Here is an 18,197-nt window from a genome sequence, read left to right as displayed (position 1 = left end):
GCCAAATGATTTTACAATAGCTTCTATTTTCAAGTAAATGTCAGAGGGACATGCACTGTAAGTTCAAAGGAGCACAGACAAGCACCCCATCCTGTGTAAGTTTGTAAGCACACAGACTAGCACCTCAATCTTGTGTACGTTTTTTAGTGCACAGACAAGCATCCCCATCTTTTCAAATGAATGCAACCAGCCTGCTGCTTGACTATTGAGTCTGACCAATCAGAGGAGCTGCTATGTTGTGATGGGACAGTACTCCTCACAAACTGATGCCACCTTTCTGTGGACCACACTACAGCCTCTGGACAGCACAGTAGCCAATCACATACACCCAGGGCTTCACTCTAGCCAATTGTGAGCTGCCCTGCAGGACCAACATTCACAGTCAGCTCTGGCACAGTCAGGTTTTTTAGACCATGCAGTGTTTCATTTCATAGAGGACCAGTGCATTTAAGCAAGGTGCTGCCCTAAAGTCTCTCTGATTCCCTGTGATAACGAGTGAAGTTCTGCACTTTTTCTTTAGTTTATAAAAAAGAAGAGAAGAAAACATGAAGCTGGTTTGCTGTGCAGGACCTACTTCCTTATTTTTGCTCTCACAAACAGAGCCCCCCAAAAGTGTTGTAATGGTAGAGCGAAATTGGTTATTTTTGCTCTGTGCTTACGGTAAATGGATATTAATATGAGACAAAAGTACAGTCAGCCTTTAATATCATGGTACCATTTCTCAGAATCTGCTGTCTTTGTGTTGAGTCCCCCTATTTTCAGTTGTGTAAAAGTAAAAAAAAAAAAATTAAAATTAAAAAGCAGAAGTTCTTTCCTCCACACTTTCAGCTTTCCATTGCTTTGGTTATTATCTTTTAAATTTTTTTGTCTCATCTGTTCATAAAACAGTTTCAAAACTCTTCTGGCTTGTCTCTGTATATTTTGGCAAATTCTAATCTGGCCTTTTGATTCTTGACGTTGATGTGAGGTTTTGCATTTTGCTGTTTCGCCTCTATAATTCTGCTCTCAGAGTCTTCTGCATTTGGCGGCTTGCTATGTTTTTACCCCTGCCCTCTGGAGACCGCTGGTGACATCACTGACCGTAGTTTTAGGGTTCTCCGTCACAACTCTTCACAGGATTCGTCTGTCATCAACTGCAGTCCAACTCAAACAGGTACTTAGAGTTGTATGTAGCCTACACAACTCACATACAAGTTTGAATAGTTTATTATCTGTTTGGCACTGTGAGTGCCTGTGGGTTTTCTGGCTTCTATTGTTGGTGGCTATTTGTCAGTAGACAGGAAAGGTAAGAGTGATCTTCTGCAGATATATATTTAAATTGAGTTGATTTTAGTTACAGGAAAGCGGAAGGTGGTGAAGTAGAAGTGTGGGAGCTTCTTGAAGAATTTTTTTTACAACTTGCTGTCCACACAAGCAGATAAGAAAAGAATGCATTTGAGGTGCTGTACAGTATATACAATAGCCCAGGGGTTTCTTTTTTATCGCTCTTTTGATCACTGAAGTTGAAGCACTAAACTTCCTCTTGAATCATGCAGGCAAACAGAGGGGTCACATTGATCTGTGAGTACTACCGAATCAGTTTTTTAATGTAAAGGTTTTTAACAGACAAGTATGGTTTTGTGGTGAAATTTGCATTTGATTGAAATAAAACAACAACAACAACACATTTGTTAAGTTATGCTTAAATAAATAAGTATGATTTGAAGAAGAAAAGTATGAGTGAAGAAGTATGCTTTTGCTTCAGTAGATAACATACCTTGAATGATCACTAACAATTTTCTGTGAAAGAAGAAATTTTTATTTATTTGTTATTTGAAAGAGACATTGGACAGATAGTAACTGCCCCAGAATTAGCTTGATAACTAAATTTCATCAGTAGTCCATTGGCAGGTGGGAAAGTGGGAAAATTTACAAAAAATATGTACAAGCAGCAATTTGCAATTAGAATATAAAGGTTGGTGTCCATCAATACACTCTAGCAGTAAAATAAAAAACATGGAACATATTTATAGTTTTGTATTTTTCTTGCACTTATTGCATTTCTTTGGCCATTTCGATGATGATGTCAATGATTCCTGTCTATTTTTTTTTACAGTGCTGAGTCTAATGACAAGACTGGGTGAGTGTTACTAGATTTTAAAACAAACCCCACCTTCTGTTACCTGATCATTTATCAGAGATAAACCTTATTCAGACAGTTTAGTTAAACGTACGATTGATAACAGAATGTCCTGCTTCACAATAAGACTGTCTCACAGCATTATGATGTGATTAATTTGACTGCATATGTGGACGGTAATGTAGAAATATTATTCTGTGAGACTCGAGGCATGTCCTACAGTAGGGGGTGATACAGAGATCACAAACAGAAGCAGTTCTTTACTGTTGTAAACTAATGAAGCTGAGGCATTAATCAGGACACTATAAACATGTCATGAGTATTTAAACACATGTACTGACGTAGTGCATGCACTGTTTGTACAGGGAGCCCAAAGGATGTACTGACTCTGCAGCCTAACTGGCCCCTGTTCTTCACTGGAGAGACCGTCACTCTCTCGTGTTCGGGACAGCCATTCAAACATCTTGGATTCACGTGGTACAGAAATGAATCAAATAGTTGGGAGCTAAAGCACAAATCCAATGAAAACATCTACACCATCGCACCTGTTACTGAAGTGCACAGTGGTGCATACTACTGTGCTGCTGATGAGAGGAGTGATCCTGTCAGACTGAACGTGTCAGGTGAGTCAAAACTGGTCAGCAGCTGAACACTGGTGGTCTCACTCGTCCCACAGAGAGACCATATTTAACACATTTATTCAATCTTCCCCAGTGCACATTGAGCTTCCCGTACCAGTTCATTTATTACAGGCAAATATAAAATTAACTTATTTTCACTTAAATGGGCTGGGTATACCACCAATTGAGTTCAGTTTCTGACTGTCACACTGTTTGTATTGTTAATATTTGAGCTTCTGTATGTTTAAATCCATGGAAAGTAGCCTTTTCTATCTGTTATGATAGAATGAGAGAACCTACTGCTTTAGCTCTTTGTCTCAACCCCAATCAGAGCATGCCTGTCCCTCTGTAGTCATGTCTACACTCCACTAGCAATGTTGTATGTAGAAGTTGAGTAAATTGCTCTGGGTAGGAGCATCTGCTAATGCCTGTAGTGTAATGTAATGAGCAGTTAGAGCTGTGACACAGTCTGTCCGTCTTCACGGCCTCGTCCACACCCGTTCTGAGATAGTCACATGCTTTCACAGTACATGGATAAGCGAACCATGTTCTACTGTATCGCAGATTAAAGCCAGATTGCACTGTGCGTTTGATGATGCCATTATTAGGAACCTGGGGAAGAGATTCAATCTGTTTTCTCTGTTATAGAGATACGCCCGCCTGTCCTGACTGTCTCTCCACACAGGCAGTTATATGCAAGAGAACATGTCAGTCTCTCTTGTAAGGTTACAGTGACTTCAGCTGGCTGGGAATATTACTGGTAAAAAGGAACTGGATCACATGACATTGCCCATATTTTCAGTACATCTAAAGGCTTGTACACCCTCAGTGCTGCTCCTCTTACACACACAGGGGGGAGACCCAGTCTGGTACACAGAGTACAGTTAGCCCACCCACATACAGGTATCAGGTGAGTGGTGAGTACTGACAGGCATTATTCAGTGTGCAAAATTGGCACATTCCCATAATGCACTGGGTCCAACTGCTGTGATGATTCTGGGGTCCTGTTTCTTAGTTTAATTCTTGTACCATTACGATCAGGATTAGAGCTTTTTCATTTCTGATTTTTGAATATCTTCTCTTAATATCATTGAAAATAGGAATGCAGCTGCCCTGGTTTTTGTCCTTCATTTAGGGTGATTTGTTTTTTCCATAGTATTTTTCCATAAAAATACTGGCATGACAACAGAACTGTGACCCAGTCTGTTTGTTTCTACAGCACTGCCTAAACCCACTCTGACGGTAGAGCCAAAATGGTGCCCACTGTACAATGGAGAGACCGTCACCCTGAGTTGTGAGGTGGCCTCCTACAGCAACTGGACATATTTCTGGTACAAAGACCAGGCCCAGATGGCTGTGTCTCAGACTGCTGGTCACATTGTAACTGGTAACAGACTCACCATCCCTGGTGCTACTGGGTCTGACCAGGGGCAGTACTGGTGTGAGGGGAGGCTGGAGGGGAGAAAAGTGACATCACAGCGCAGCGACTCCATCACTGTTGCAGGTGAGTCTCAGGTACGCTTTCAATTTGGATATGTCACATGGTCTATTGGATTGAGATCTGGGGACTGTGCATGTCATTGGAGTAAAATGAAGTCGCCATCTTGTTTGAAGAACCAGCTAGAGGTGACGTGTGCTTTGTGACATGACACATTACCTGCTGGAAGTATCAACTCGAAAAAAGGTAGACTGTGGTCATAAAGGGATGCATGGGATTTTTATGCAGTTGGATTCATCCTGTTTTGCCAAATTCAGACCCTACCATCTACGTATGTGTCGTAGCAGAAATTGAGATTTGTCAGACCAGACATTTCATCCATTCTTCAATTGTTTAGTTTTGGGTTGTGTATTCAGAGATGTCCCTCTGTGCAGCACTGTTGTAAATAGCTGTTTTTTGACGATTTGTGGCCTTTCTGCTAGCTTGAATGAGTCTGCCCATTCTACTCTGACGCTCTCATTAATAAGGTGTCTTCGCCCACAGAACTGCCAATCACTGGATTTTTTTGTTTATTGCACCTATCTCATGTAAATTTCATACATGTTTTTGGGATTCTAATGAACTCAGTAGTGCTAGAGGCTTTGTATAATTATCCTAATTTCAATGATATTCAACTTATGCTCACACTATAGAGAATAAAAATATTCTGTGAATGATTTCACATATCTAATTTACTTTTGAAGTTATGCTACAAATATTTATATTTTATGAAATATTGCGCAGGACCACATATTGATTCAAAGATAATTAATCTTTCTGACATGATTCTTTTTCCCTTGCATTTTATACACAACTGTTTCCTCCTCAATCAAAACTGTGACCCAGTCTGTCTCCTTTCCACAGCCCTGCCTAAACCCACTCTGACTGTAGAGCCAAAATGGTGCCCACTGTACAATGGAGAGACCTTCACCCTGAGGTGTGAGGTGGACTCCTACAGCAACTGGACATATTTCTGGTACAAAGACCAGGCCCAGATGGCTGTGTCTCAGACTGCTGGTCACAGTGTAACTGGTAACAGACTCACCATCCCTGGTGCTGCTGGGCCTGACCAGGGGCAGTACTGGTGTGAGGGGAGGCTGGAGGGGAGAAATGTGACATCACAGCGCAGCGACTCCATCAATCTGACTGTTGCAGGTGAGTCTCAGGTACGCTTTCAATTTGGATATGTCACATGCTCTGTTAAATTGAGATCTGGGGGCTGTGCATGTCATTGGAGTAAAATGAAATCACCGCCATCTTTGTGGAACCATCTGCAGGTGACGTGTGCTTTGTGACATGGTGCATTACCTATTGGAAGTATCCACTTGAAAAAAGAAAGACTGTGGCCTTACAGGGATGCATATGGTCAAGCTACAATGCTTAAGTATGTTCTGGCACTCAAATGATGTTTAGGTAGTATTAAGGGGCCTAAGTGGTGTCACAAAAACATTCCCCACACCATTACACCACCACTACCAGCCGTTACTGCAGAGACAAAGCAGGATAGATTCATCCTGTTTTACCAAATTCTTACAGTACCATGTTTCAATTGTTAGTCTTGGGTTGGGTATTCAGAGATGCCCTTCTACACAGTTCTGTTGTAAACAGCTGTTATATGAGCATGTGTGGCCTTTCTGCTAGCTTGAACGAGGCTGCCCATTCTGTTCTGGCCTCTCTTATTGGCAAGGTGTTTGCCCTCAAAGAACTGCCATTCACAGGAGTTTTTGCACCACTCCCAATGAAATCTAGAGACTGTACTGCATAAAAATCCCAGGAGCAAAGCTGTTTCTGAGATGCTGGAACCACCACGTCTGGAACCAGCTATCATACCATGGTCAAAGTCGCTTAGATTGTGTATCTTGCTCATAATAATTTTGGTTGAACAAAAAACGAAAACTCTTTACCATGTCTCCATGCTTTATATGTTGACTTGCCGATGCCACGCCCTTGTTGTGAGATGGTAATAAACATGGAGATAAAGATGCATGAGAGGAAATTGTTTACTGAAACACAGGAAATTATATTAATCAGAGATGCAGCTCACAAAAGGGGCCAGCTTTTGGTTGTCAACCTCAGCACCAGATGTAATGTCGCCACTGCTGATATCTATTATTTATGCTCAAAAAGCAAGTTTCCCCATTGGGCTCCATTCATTTTTGAAAACAAAAATAAATACTCAAATATTTATGTTAACTGTATTAGGAAGAAAAAACTCTTCAAATAATTTGTTCAGACATGTTATTGGCATTCTCCTGAATTCAGCAGTGCTATAGGCTTTGTATAATTGTCCTAATTTCAATCATATTCAAATAATGCAAACATTAAAAAATTCAGTAAATTATTTTGCATACATAATTTGCTTTTGGTTAAATGCTTCAAATTAATTTTTTTGTGCAGGCCTGTCTATTAATTCAAAGACAATGTACCTTTCTGCCAGGTTATTTTTCATTACATTTTAGACATAACCCTTTCCTCCTCAGTCACATGTACATTCTGAGAGAAGAAACTGTGACCCAGTCTGTGTCCGTTCCACAGCCCTGCCTAATGCCACTCTGATCATGAAGCCAAAATGGCGCCCACTGTACAATGGAGAGACCGTCACCCTGAGGTGTGAGGTGGACTCCTACAGCAACTGGACATATTTCTGGTACAGAGACCATAACCAGACAGCCACATCTCTCACTAAAGAGTACAGTGTAAACATCACTGGGGCTGCTGGATCTGACCAGGGGCAGTACTGGTGTGAGGGGAGGCTGGAGGGGAGAAATGTGACATCACAGCGCAGCGACTCCATCACTCTGACTATTGCAGGTGAGTCTCAGGTAGGCTTTCAAATTATATATAAAACTTTATCTATAAAATATTTGCATTGCTTTCCATTCACTTACCATACATAGGAGCAACAAACAGTATAACAATTTATACTATGGCTTGGACAATTATTTAATTCCGATTGGTTGAGCCATGTCAACTTATATTCATGATGATTCTATATTTTTGATGGCTGATAGTGAGACTACTCTGCATACATAAGAAAAGAGAAACACTGGTGCCATCTATCATTACCAGAGAAACCATATTTAGTGAAGTGGCAGATGTGTACATAATGGGGTTAGTTTTGTAATTAATTAAATGTCTTTAAAAATACCTTTTTATTTTAATTTTTCCACGCATTTTAGTTGTAGCCATAGTATAAGAGAGATTAACCACTTCATGTCAGGCCATATATTCTTGTATATGCACAGGTTTATATCCTCCACATATCCCTCATCTCTGTGTCTCTCCACAGGTAGCTGTATACTGCTATTCGGTCTGGGAGCTGCTCCTCTGCTGCTGGCCTCCATTATACTGTGTGTGAAATGGTGCAGGAAACCAGGTGATGTCATTTTACAGGGGAACACATCTAAAAACAATGTGTGTTTCATATTTCAGGCTGCAGAACTGTTAATTCTCACTCACAGTTCTCTCCCTCTGTTGTGTTTATACATGTTTGTTGATGTGCAGGGTCGTCTAATGAAGCAGCTGTCGAGTACACTGAAGAGAATGTGGAAGTTGACTTATAAAACCTTCACACTGAAGCTGGATCAGTGTGCTCATGTCGAATGAAGAACATTTGAGAGCTCAGGATTATTTTGCAATGTGATGCTTCTCAGCTTGCAGGAGGGGAAATCCAGATTGGGGGTGGAGTTATGGGGACACTCAGTGAGTTTTGGGAATGAAGCAGTCGTGCCTTTAGAGTGCGGGGATCTGTATAATATATGTGAGGTTCTGATTCACCAGAGCTGCACTTGTGGTCTTTTTTCTAAGTTAGTCTGCTTTCATTGCTGTATGTTGGTTTCAGGTCCTTCGTTGAACTTTATATATGATGCAGAAAACTCGCCGCAAGCTTACATACAGCCTAAACAGCGGAGACTCTGCAACATGTTCAACATGCATTTCATGTGTCTGCTTGTATTAGTATTAAATTAAATTGACTTTAAAGTGTGTTCTTTTTTGTTCCTTCTTTATTTTGTTAACATATGAAATAAATGAAAAAAGTAAAAGGTTGCAGGTTCGATTCCCGGGTAGGACACCCTTGAGCAAGGTGCTTAACCGAAATTGCTTCAGTATCCAGCTGTATAAATGGATACAATGTAAAAATACTATGTAAAAGTTGTGTAAGTCGCTCTGGATAAGAGCGTCTGCTAAATGCCTGTAATGTAATGTAATGTATATTATGCTGATTCCACCACATTATTTTGACTACATTGTCATTTTGATATTGCTTGTAATAGCGTATTACCATTATCATTACATTACATTACAGGTCATTAAAAATGTTATTAGTTGCGGTATTTCTGTCTTTGCATGATGGAGTTTTCGATGATAACTATGAGTAATTACATATGAAAAATAAATAGGCCATCATAAATAAAAAATGAGAATAGCTGAATTTAATTTGATCTTAAATAATTGTTGAGCATTAATTGGCCAGGGCAATGAAGGGATAGGCTGTTGGCTTGGCAAGCATATTTGAGGAAGTAGACCTCAAGTGACTTAAATTACCGGCATTTAGTAGACACTGTGATCCAGAGCGACTTACACAACTTTTACATTGCAACTACATTGGATCCATTTATACAGCTGGACCTATACTGAAACAATGCAGGCTAGGTACCTTGCTCAAGGGTACAACGGCTGTGTCCTAAACAGGAATCAAACCTGTGACCTTTGGGTTACAAGACCTGTTCGACTCATTATACTGTGCTATCGCTCATGCTAACATAATAGCAGTGTCTGTGGAAGTTCATCACATTTGCAGTCCTTTCTGAACCGATGTTGCTTTAAAGCAGTATCCGTTCAAATGCCTACATAAGGATCATATAGTTTTAAAGTGCCCTAAGGTTCTGTTGACGCGTGGTGCTCAATGGACAGTGATCACTCCTGGCTCAGGGCTGATGTATAATGCTCGTGTACAGGAGACCTCAGGATTGAAACGGTGCTGCAGTCATTAATGCATGTTATGAAACATTTCTAATAGGAATCAATAAAATGTATACAACACAATAAACGTTGATATAACGCACTTAAATAATAACTTATTGAGATAACCTTTATTTTTTATAAGCTCCCTGACATGGAATGGACACCTAGCTGTTTACCTGACTATAAACACAAACATATGGACTTCCACATTTCTCCAGAGGAAGAAAGTGCTGCATCACACATGTGCTCTGGCGTATGCACACACTGTTATTTTCCTGCCACACACAGGGGGAAAGCCGCAGAACGGTTATAAAACACACAGGCATGTCATACTTCTCTGATTACCTCCTCTAAAAAAAAAAATTAAGTACCAATATAGCGGACGCTGGGGCTCATTAACTTCCCTTCATGAGCATGTGATCAGAGTACAGAAACCACGCGAGTGTCTCCAACCTGCAGCTCCGTCTATATCTCGAGCAGAGGAGAGAGGAGCATAGCACTAAAATGCAGACGCACATGGTAACCGTTGCAGCTTCCTGCAGCTGTGTTTGGGTTAGGATACTCTGCGATTTCAGAGGAGATGGCAGCCGCTCTGAGAGCTTCTCAGTGTCACAGTTAAATGTGTAACTTTCACAGCTTTCTTCAGGTCAGCGTAGTTCAGCTGGGCATGCTAGAGTGATGCAAATTTCTATTGCAAATTATACCTCAGCCAACAAAATCAATTTGTGAATAATATTTCTGTAAATAATATTCCGTACATCATTTAGCATTCAAACAGAGTTACATTAAAAACTTTAGGGTTATCTAAGACTTTAAAAGTTGCAGAAATAGTGTGGTTACAGTATGATTTCAGATGCAGTTGACTCTTACTCTGCCAAGTTTCTGTTCATGACCAAAAGGCTCAATTTTGGTCAAACTAGACAATTGATTTACACAATTGCTCTCACTAAGGCCTTTGTTTGTGCAGCATTTCCAAAGAGCCTGTTGGTATGACGGTGTGATTGTATGGTTGAATATGAGACTTGGGGATCTCAAAAAAAAAAAAATTCAAACTGTGATCCTTGGGCTCTTCTTTGCCTCCCTCATCTTTCTCGCTGGGTGGGGGGGCCATATGTATCCCAACGTTGCTGCTTCTTTTATAGGAAGGTTGCCGATATTTACAAATCGTTCAAGATGCAATCTTCAAACACATTAGTTAATCCTCTTCCCAGACAACCACCCCCATTCCCAACTCAGTACCCCTCCCCCCTTCTCTCTTTCTGCTTCATCTCATAGGGGGCGACATAGCTCAGGAGGTAAGACCGATTGTCTGGCAGTCGGAGGGTTGCCGGTTCAAACCTCGCCCTGGGCGTGTCAAAGTGTCCTTGAGCAAGACACCTAACCCCTAATTGCTCTGGCGAATGAGAGGCATCAATTGTAAAGCGCTTTGGATAAAAGCGCTATATAAATTCAGTCCATTTACCATTTCCTCTTCTCTCTCTTTACCAAGTCTCTTGTTTCTGTTATCTCCTCTCATACTCTATCTTCCAGGTCACATCTCCAGTCTGTTCTGACCCCTGGTGGTGGAATGAGCTTCTGACTGCAGTCAGAACAGCAGAAACCCTGCTCATCTTCCCACTGTAGTCAGGACAGCAGAAGCCCTGCTCATCTTCCCACTGTAGTCAGGACAGCAGAAACCCTGCTCATCTTCCCACTGTAGTCAGGACAGCAGAAACCCTGCTCATCTTCCCACTGCAGTCAGGACAGCTGAATCCCTGCCCATCTTCCACTGTATACTGAAGACTCAGCATCACAGATTCCACCATGGCTCCCCTAACCTACTTTTTTTCTTTGGATTTTCTTTAGAATAATGTTGCAGGTTCAGCTGTGAAAAGATAATTTATCTGTCTAATGGTACTTGCATTTATCACAGTATAACAGTTGTTTTGTAGGGTAACATTTCACTTATTAGTTATAAAGTGGCATCTATGCCTTCTTACTGAATTGCCACCTATTCATTTATTTTTTAATTTTTATTTTTTTGTTCATTATGTCCCGAGATTTGGTCCCTGTATTTGTTCCCCCGAACGTTTTATCTTCCTCCTGGGGAGGTTGTGACCTCACTCGCTGGATTCCTAAGGATTCAGACTGGGTCTTATCTCTGTAGTGTGATTTGGAGAGTGGTTTTGTGGTTTTTTATGATTCTGCTTTTTTCCCAGTGCTTCCATTCCCCAGGACAGCCTCATTGCAGTACGGCCAACCAGATGGCCAGTTCCTGATAGACCAGAGCATCTTACAGATAAGTAGTGTAAGCTGCACTACACACCTGTGTCAAGCACATATATGAATATGATTATTCTGTAACATTTGGAAACTCCTGCAGTTCCCTGGGAATGATAAAGAAAATATATGTAAAGTGTAAAGTCAAATTGCAAAAGTTTGTGTAAAGGGGTTTCCTCTGTAACAAGTGCTTCAATACTAACACCGTTACTAGAATGGATAAAATCAGGTAAGTATGGACCAGATCAGAAGACAACAGATTCGACTCGAGAGAGAGAGGCAGTTTGCACATCAAGAATGAAGCACACGGAAGCAGGATCTGTATTTCAAAGGTAAGAGAATGATTTTTTTTCTTTTAATTTTAATTTTCCCTTTTTGGTTCTCTGTACCCTTTGTTTTTATTACAAAGTAGAAAGCATTAAACAACAACAGTACACATATCTACAAAATGGGAAAAGGAAAAAAATACAAGTTGGTCCCAAGCCCTTTTACTTTGTGTCTGTATTTATATTTTCTCTGGTTCCACTAATTTTTGACTATTTTTCCTATCTTTATACCTTAACCATACTTTTAGTATTTATTTGATGTGTTTCAGTTAATCCCTATTATTAGTTATTTGGTTCTAGTATGATTTGTCACTAATTAGACTTTAGGACTTTTATTTTGAAACCAAAACCCTTATGTAGTACTACTGCATAGTACCTATGCAAAGGAAACTTATCACACTATAACACCAAAACACTTTTCTAAAACACTATCTGTGCAAATCAGTTTAGTCCGTGTGGTTGTTGGACCACTTGTTGCTGAGTTCCAGTTTGTAGAATTCAAACTCTTGTCCTACCACCATTTTAGAAGGCACAACTGAACTCTTTCCTTCTCTTTAAAATTGCAGGTCGATTCCATGGGTGGCTCGCCAGTCCGCGTGCCGCTGTAGCTCTCCAGGGAAGGCAAGCAGGGCGGACGAATCCAGGATCCAGCACAGCAGTTCAAATCCAACAACAAAAAAAACAACACTCCAACAAAAAAAACCCGGCCTTGCAACACAAAGCCAAAAGACTCATCAGTAGTCTGTACATTCAGATTATTAAGACATAGTATACACTGTGAACATCTAAATTGTATAACACTTGTAACCTTCCATTTACTCTGTTAAATAAACTTGGTGAAAGCTTAGGGTAAACGTCCCTATTAAGCCCATCAAATCCGCTTTTCAGACATTTTTAATGTATACTGCCCCAATTTAAGTGAGAACATTTTAGTTAAAATGAAAGTCTAATCTCTCATTTGAAGTGTCAATAATTCATTTATACCAATTTCTAATGTTTTTATTGTTTAATTTGTCAAAATATGTCAAAAGTCTGGCATGGGCTTAATGGGTACCTAACGTACCCTTTAAGCCCATGGGTGTTCCAAATAAGCCCACTTCATGATTTGTTGATAAATAAATAAATATTTAAAAAATCTTAACAATACAAACTTGTTCTATTCAAATCTGTAATCTCTTAGCTCTCAATAGCTATTTTCATTTCGTCTCCACTCCTATCCTATGGCCTGTAAATGGCATTTGAAATAGGCATGACCAGCCTTTCTGCTGTGTTGTCAACACAGAAAAAGCTAAACTTACAATATGTCTTCTTTGGAATGTAGCCAAAAAACTATTTACGAACAAAATCAAAACTATAGTGGAAATTACTCTTCAATACTTCCTCTTTCAATATGTGTTGTCATTTTGTCTGTATCTCTATCCTATGGTGTGCTGTTGGCATTTGAAATTGGCCAAAATTTCTGGTCCAGTCAGCTGGTTGAAAGTGCAGGTGTTTTTATGAAGATTTCTGAAGACCGACTGACTGAACGAAAAACAATTTCAGGTTCAATACTAATGTTCTAAGGATAGTAAATAAGTCAATTTCAGGATTTACAATTAAACTATAACTTTTAAAATGTTAATCACATTTAGGATAGTAGTTTGAAAACATTGTAAAAACACATTTTAAAACCATTCAGTTCATTGTGGAGTAACATTAAAACATACAGTTCATTATGAGGAGACATCAGTCATAACATATTGAAGCTCATGTATCATTAGCCTATAACTTAAACAAAATAAACAAGAAAGATGTCAACATTTCTGCAATTTCTACTTTCTCCAAGACTAAACATAGGCCTATGCTCTTTGAGGTGATTGTATCGTTTTAGTAAGGCTATCATTTGCTCCATGCTCCATCTTAGTAGTGTAACATAACATAGGTTATAGGGTGGGCTAAGCTTTATTTTATTTGTTTGTTTCAATCTTTTGCCCACGTTATGGTTGTCTTTGTCTTACGCTAACAAGTCTTTCATGGCTTTCATCTTGTTTTTGTAGATTTTCAACGACCTCATGATTGCGCAAATAGAATGGTCCAGGTCCCTACAGCCCTGCTTTGCAGAGGATGAACTTGCGCTTCTATCATGCGTGGGCATGAACTGTAGTTCTTTTGTGTTTTAGTCATCTTAAACTAAAACTCATCTGAAAAGTAAAGATTAAAAAATTATTGCTAATGTTAAGATAGAACACAGGCCTATCCAGAATGAATTGACCTATGCAATATCACTGATATTTAAATGTGGGTATTAATTATCTGAATTATGGAGCTGATTCATCAGGTGAGGTCAAAATTATGGAGGAAAATGGTTCAAAGGTCAAAAGGGAGAAAATCCCCATTGAAACACAGTAAAGTAGGCTTAATGGGAACAGGTGGGCTTAAAGGGAACATCAGTGAATTTATGATTAAAAGACAGAATATTTTATTCTACTCACATGACATTAAAATACAACTATATGAAATAAATCTATATATGGTGCACTAACATAATATGAAAAGTATAAATTGATCATGTAGAGAAGTAATTAGCTATACTCATTTACATCCACCTCAGTCAGTGTGATTTTTTTGCTAGAGTCCCCTTTAAGCCCACCAGGTAAAAATGTTGATTAAAAAATAAATAAAGATAAACATACACATTTATTGTCTATTTAACAGTATAATAATATAAACTGCATACAAAAATATAAACTATACATGCTTATCATGCTTTATGTCATTGCAATGAACCATACTATGTAGCTACTGTATTGATGCAGCATGTGGTCTGTTTGCTAGCGTGCTAAAACTCATATTTTGATTTCAAGACACAATATTTCTAATTCAGGTAATATTCTAACATATGTCTCATTCAAAACACTAATCACTTAAATTTTGATAACAAGTGAGTACTTTCCAAAAACAGGAGTAGAAATATACAAAAAATGTTATTTTCTGAGGGTACCAAAATCACCAAAGTTTTTTTGCAACTTCTTCTGGGATCAGCAGGCACATGCCACACATGTGCTTCGATAACTCAATTTCGATAAATGTGATTGACTTACAATAAAAAGTGTCATTTACGTAACAAGCAGCTTCATTTGAAAAAACATCACACAGCAAAAAATGATGATGTAGTTTTTTTTATTTGACTCAGAAGTTGCAAGTGGGCTTATATGGTACGTGGGCTTAATAGGGACGTTTACCCTATATCAATTGTCAATCTGTTCTCATTCTGTCAGCATATCTAGATTCTGATTAACTGGAAGTAGAATTAGCCACCATTAGCTCACTCAATTCACTACTCATATCTTGCAGTGCTTCCAAACTTACCCACTGACGTTTCCTCGCAGCACTAGCTAGCTAGCTAGTTACGTTAGCTTTCTAATAAAAGGTACCACAACATACATTCGTTTTAAGTAACATTTAACAAAGAGTACGCCGATGTGGCTTCGATATTCGATTACACAGGAGATACACTTTCAGAACTCAACCGGAGAATTTTCAAATGCCCTTCTTCTAGCTAACGTTACATCACATTGTCCCCGCTTCAATATATTTTCAGCTTGCTATGTGGCGAACTGCCTGGTTCGTCTACCACCACAGTCACAAAGCAGGAAACAGCCCTGCTGTTAGCCCGGCCTACACCCCACACATCAATTATACACATTTGCCGGTTTAGCCGCGAGTTGCTATAGCTAGCCAACTTAGCTAGCTGCTACTACCAGAGCTTTAAATCACATGAAGCTAGCTACTTAGCAACCTTCATTTTCGGATCTTTTTTTAATTACGAATACGTTTAACATTTTCGTTTCTGAACACACCCAAGCTAACTGATACTACGGCAGTGAAATAAGATAGATAGTCTTAGAATGGGAACTCACCAAGGGAATATGTTCAAAGTTGTACAAAGTTCGGTTTTCAACGATCTTAATGGCGAATGCAGAAAATTTTCTTTCACGCGGTCGTCACCCAAGGCGATAGAAGAACGCTGCAAATCTTCGTTATTTCTTTATAAATCTGTTTCTTTTCAAGTTACTGTCACTCCTCAATAAAATATCTGCAATTGTATCCTAAATTCACTTGTAATTCACTTCGAATTAGCTTAATCTGTTCAGAGAAAGTTTCGCATGACTGCTGTCGCTCAAGCCATCTTGACCAGAGGAAGTTAGGGCGGGCTTGTCATCTGACTGACCAATCAACAAATGTACAACAAGTATCATTATCCGCATTGGTTGTCTAATCCTTCTATCAACATATCTTTCTGCATATAAAGAAAATGTATTTTTCCTTATTAAAAGTATTTTTCTTTTGTCTCCATTTTGAATGGTAATTTACTTGCTACTAGTTATTTACAATTGTTTTTCTTTGTTTCACTATCTATTCAATTTGTGTCCTGGAACCCTGGGTTACATCTGCACATCATAACAAATCTGCTGAAAATACATCTTTCAGTCTACTTAAAAATTGAAAGTATTGGAAAATGTTTAATTAAGTTAGCCAGGGATAGTCTTTAGCTCATGAATAGTCAAATCTATTCATGAGCTCATGAATGACTACAGTTAAAATGTGTGTACATAATTGAACTTCATTCAGTAATTCAGAAGCAGGTCCAGCCTCCAGGATTGGGGTCTCCACCCATTTTGTTCTGACAATTTAATGGGTGGAGACCCCAGTCCTGGAGGCTGGACCTGCTTCTGAATGTATATTTACACAACCTGCCATTCATTCATTCATAAGTATCTGGTTTTGTTCTTCAGGAAATGGATTCTGCTAGTGAAAGCACCAGGAAAAGCACTGCGTTACTTCCTATAGAAACACCCAAAATGCACGTGGACATTGGCCCGTTCCTGGATATCTGTCTTGCATCAAACCGCCCATCGACAGGTACCCGCTTCCTGCTACTGCTGTTACGATGGCCATTCTTCAGGGGTGAGGAGAACATCCTGTCATGCAGTTATGTTGAAATCCCTAAAATGATCCTCATATTCTTTGGATTTAGGAGAGGCTTCTTTCAATAAAATAAATGAGATGAAGGACAGTGTCTCCTCACTGAAGTTCATCACCAGCATACTCCTTCAAGCTGAGCTGCACATTCAAGCATATTCAGAAACGGTAACAACTTTACTTTTTACACTGTGCTATTTATTGTTGTGTGTTCAGGAATTCTCGTGTAAGATAGGACTGCATGTGATCAGAAACACCAGCAAATGAACAACTCCAGTGACCTTTGACCTTTAACACTGTTTTTTTTCCATTCAGATCATCAACATTTTGCCACAGAAATGTCAGCCAGGCTCTGTGTTCCATCAGACAGCAAGGATGGTCATGTCCATGACACCGGCTTTGAATGTGCTCATGATTTTGGTCTTCTGATGAATTTTATCCACATGTAAAGTATTTGCATCAGGAGGGCTTGTATTTGTCATAATCCATGTGTTTGTCCATTTTTGATTAGAGACACTAAAGAAAAATTAGAAGAATCAGAAGAATGCTTTCTTCCTCCCATCGTAATAACTGGAACCTGAAGGTGAGAAACAGAAATTAGTAATTGGCAAAATTAATACTGCTCGATACTATCATATACTGTAGATGAGTCTGATTAATTTCCGTTACTTTCAGAATGTGAAGCTTTAATGGAATCTATGGCTGAAGTATTGCACTGCTGTTTGTGCAACAGCTTATATTAGAAATGTGTATTTACACCATTTGATATTTCATAAAGGCAAGTGTCAGAGAGCTGCAAAAAAGCTGCATGAAAATGTGTGAAGAGAGAGATGCACTTGACTTGATGCTGGAGGAGAGAGAGAACAGAATAAAAAGTGCCGATCTGGAGCAGGAGGAATTTAAGAAGACATTTCAAGAGAAAGAGATGGCTCTACAGCAGAGAGTACCAAGCAAGACTGTGTTAAGGGAGACCAAATATGACATCTAAATAAGGTAACCATGGCAATGGGAGAGTGAGGCTTCATGAACTCCATTATAGGTGGGACTACCGTGTGCTGTTAGTCATTGACATTGATATGAACCAATCTATCAAGTTTGGTCTCCATAGCAGACCACTTTGACTGGATCAATTGTATCAACTGTTAATAACTCATAATAACTCCACCCATTTCGGGGCCTGTGTCTTATTCCAAGTAGCAGTCATTGGAGAGAAAAGGGAATAATATTGATGCTAATTTTAGAAGTAACTGAATCTGAGTTAACAATGGACAGACACTTAACAGAAAGCTTAAATTGTATTTGAATGATGAAGCTTTTGATTATTTTTTAACGTGCTGGAATCCTGTACAGGATAGATGAGTGTCACATGGTGCACACCTCCATGTGCTGTGAACCGGTTTATAAAAAGCACCCAAGTTACTGCTGGCTCCAGCACAGTGTAAGACTGAAGCTGGTGTGCTTCGTGCTGC

General features: G+C 39.3%; 2 protein-coding genes and 2 long non-coding RNA genes across 5 annotated transcripts in view; 2 read left to right on the top strand and 2 right to left on the bottom strand.

The window, feature by feature from the left end:
• The window catches only part of LOC118219848 (hemicentin-1-like), a 508,226-nt gene that overhangs the window by 90,185 nt on the left and 399,844 nt on the right, over positions 1 to 18,197 (top strand). The window contains exons 15-17 of the mRNA XM_035403310.1: positions 3,959 to 4,243; positions 5,063 to 5,371; positions 6,752 to 6,854. Of these exons, the coding sequence (XP_035259201.1) occupies positions 3,959 to 4,243; positions 5,063 to 5,371; positions 6,752 to 6,854 (697 nt within the window). The remainder of the gene's footprint in view (positions 1 to 3,958; positions 4,244 to 5,062; positions 5,372 to 6,751; positions 6,855 to 18,197) is intronic.
• The window catches only part of LOC118219859 (neural cell adhesion molecule 1-like), a 126,897-nt gene that overhangs the window by 15,521 nt on the left and 93,179 nt on the right, over positions 1 to 18,197 (bottom strand). The gene's annotated exons all lie outside the window — the stretch shown is intronic.
• LOC118219881 lies at positions 12,158 to 15,963 on the bottom strand. Its single transcript, XR_004763867.1, has 2 exons — positions 15,666 to 15,963; positions 12,158 to 12,474 (listed from the first exon to the last, which is right to left on the bottom strand). It is a non-coding gene; the product is annotated as an uncharacterized LOC118219881 (long non-coding RNA).
• LOC118219882 lies at positions 16,517 to 18,193 on the top strand. 2 transcript variants are annotated; one of them, XR_004763869.1, is made up of 5 exons: positions 16,517 to 16,668; positions 16,784 to 16,896; positions 17,044 to 17,133; positions 17,240 to 17,311; positions 17,507 to 18,193. It is a non-coding gene; the product is annotated as an uncharacterized LOC118219882 (long non-coding RNA). The 2 variants fall into 2 exon arrangements; XR_004763868.1 differs by lacking the exon at positions 17,507 to 18,193 and having other exon boundaries at positions 16,521 to 16,668; positions 17,044 to 17,249.

The sequence above is a fragment of the Anguilla anguilla genome, chromosome 2 (assembly GCF_013347855.1).
Source record: "Anguilla anguilla isolate fAngAng1 chromosome 2, fAngAng1.pri, whole genome shotgun sequence".
NCBI lineage: Eukaryota > Metazoa > Chordata > Actinopteri > Anguilliformes > Anguillidae > Anguilla > Anguilla anguilla.
Note: the sequence above shows the minus strand (reverse complement) of the source record. Positions and strands in the feature narration are given on the sequence as shown.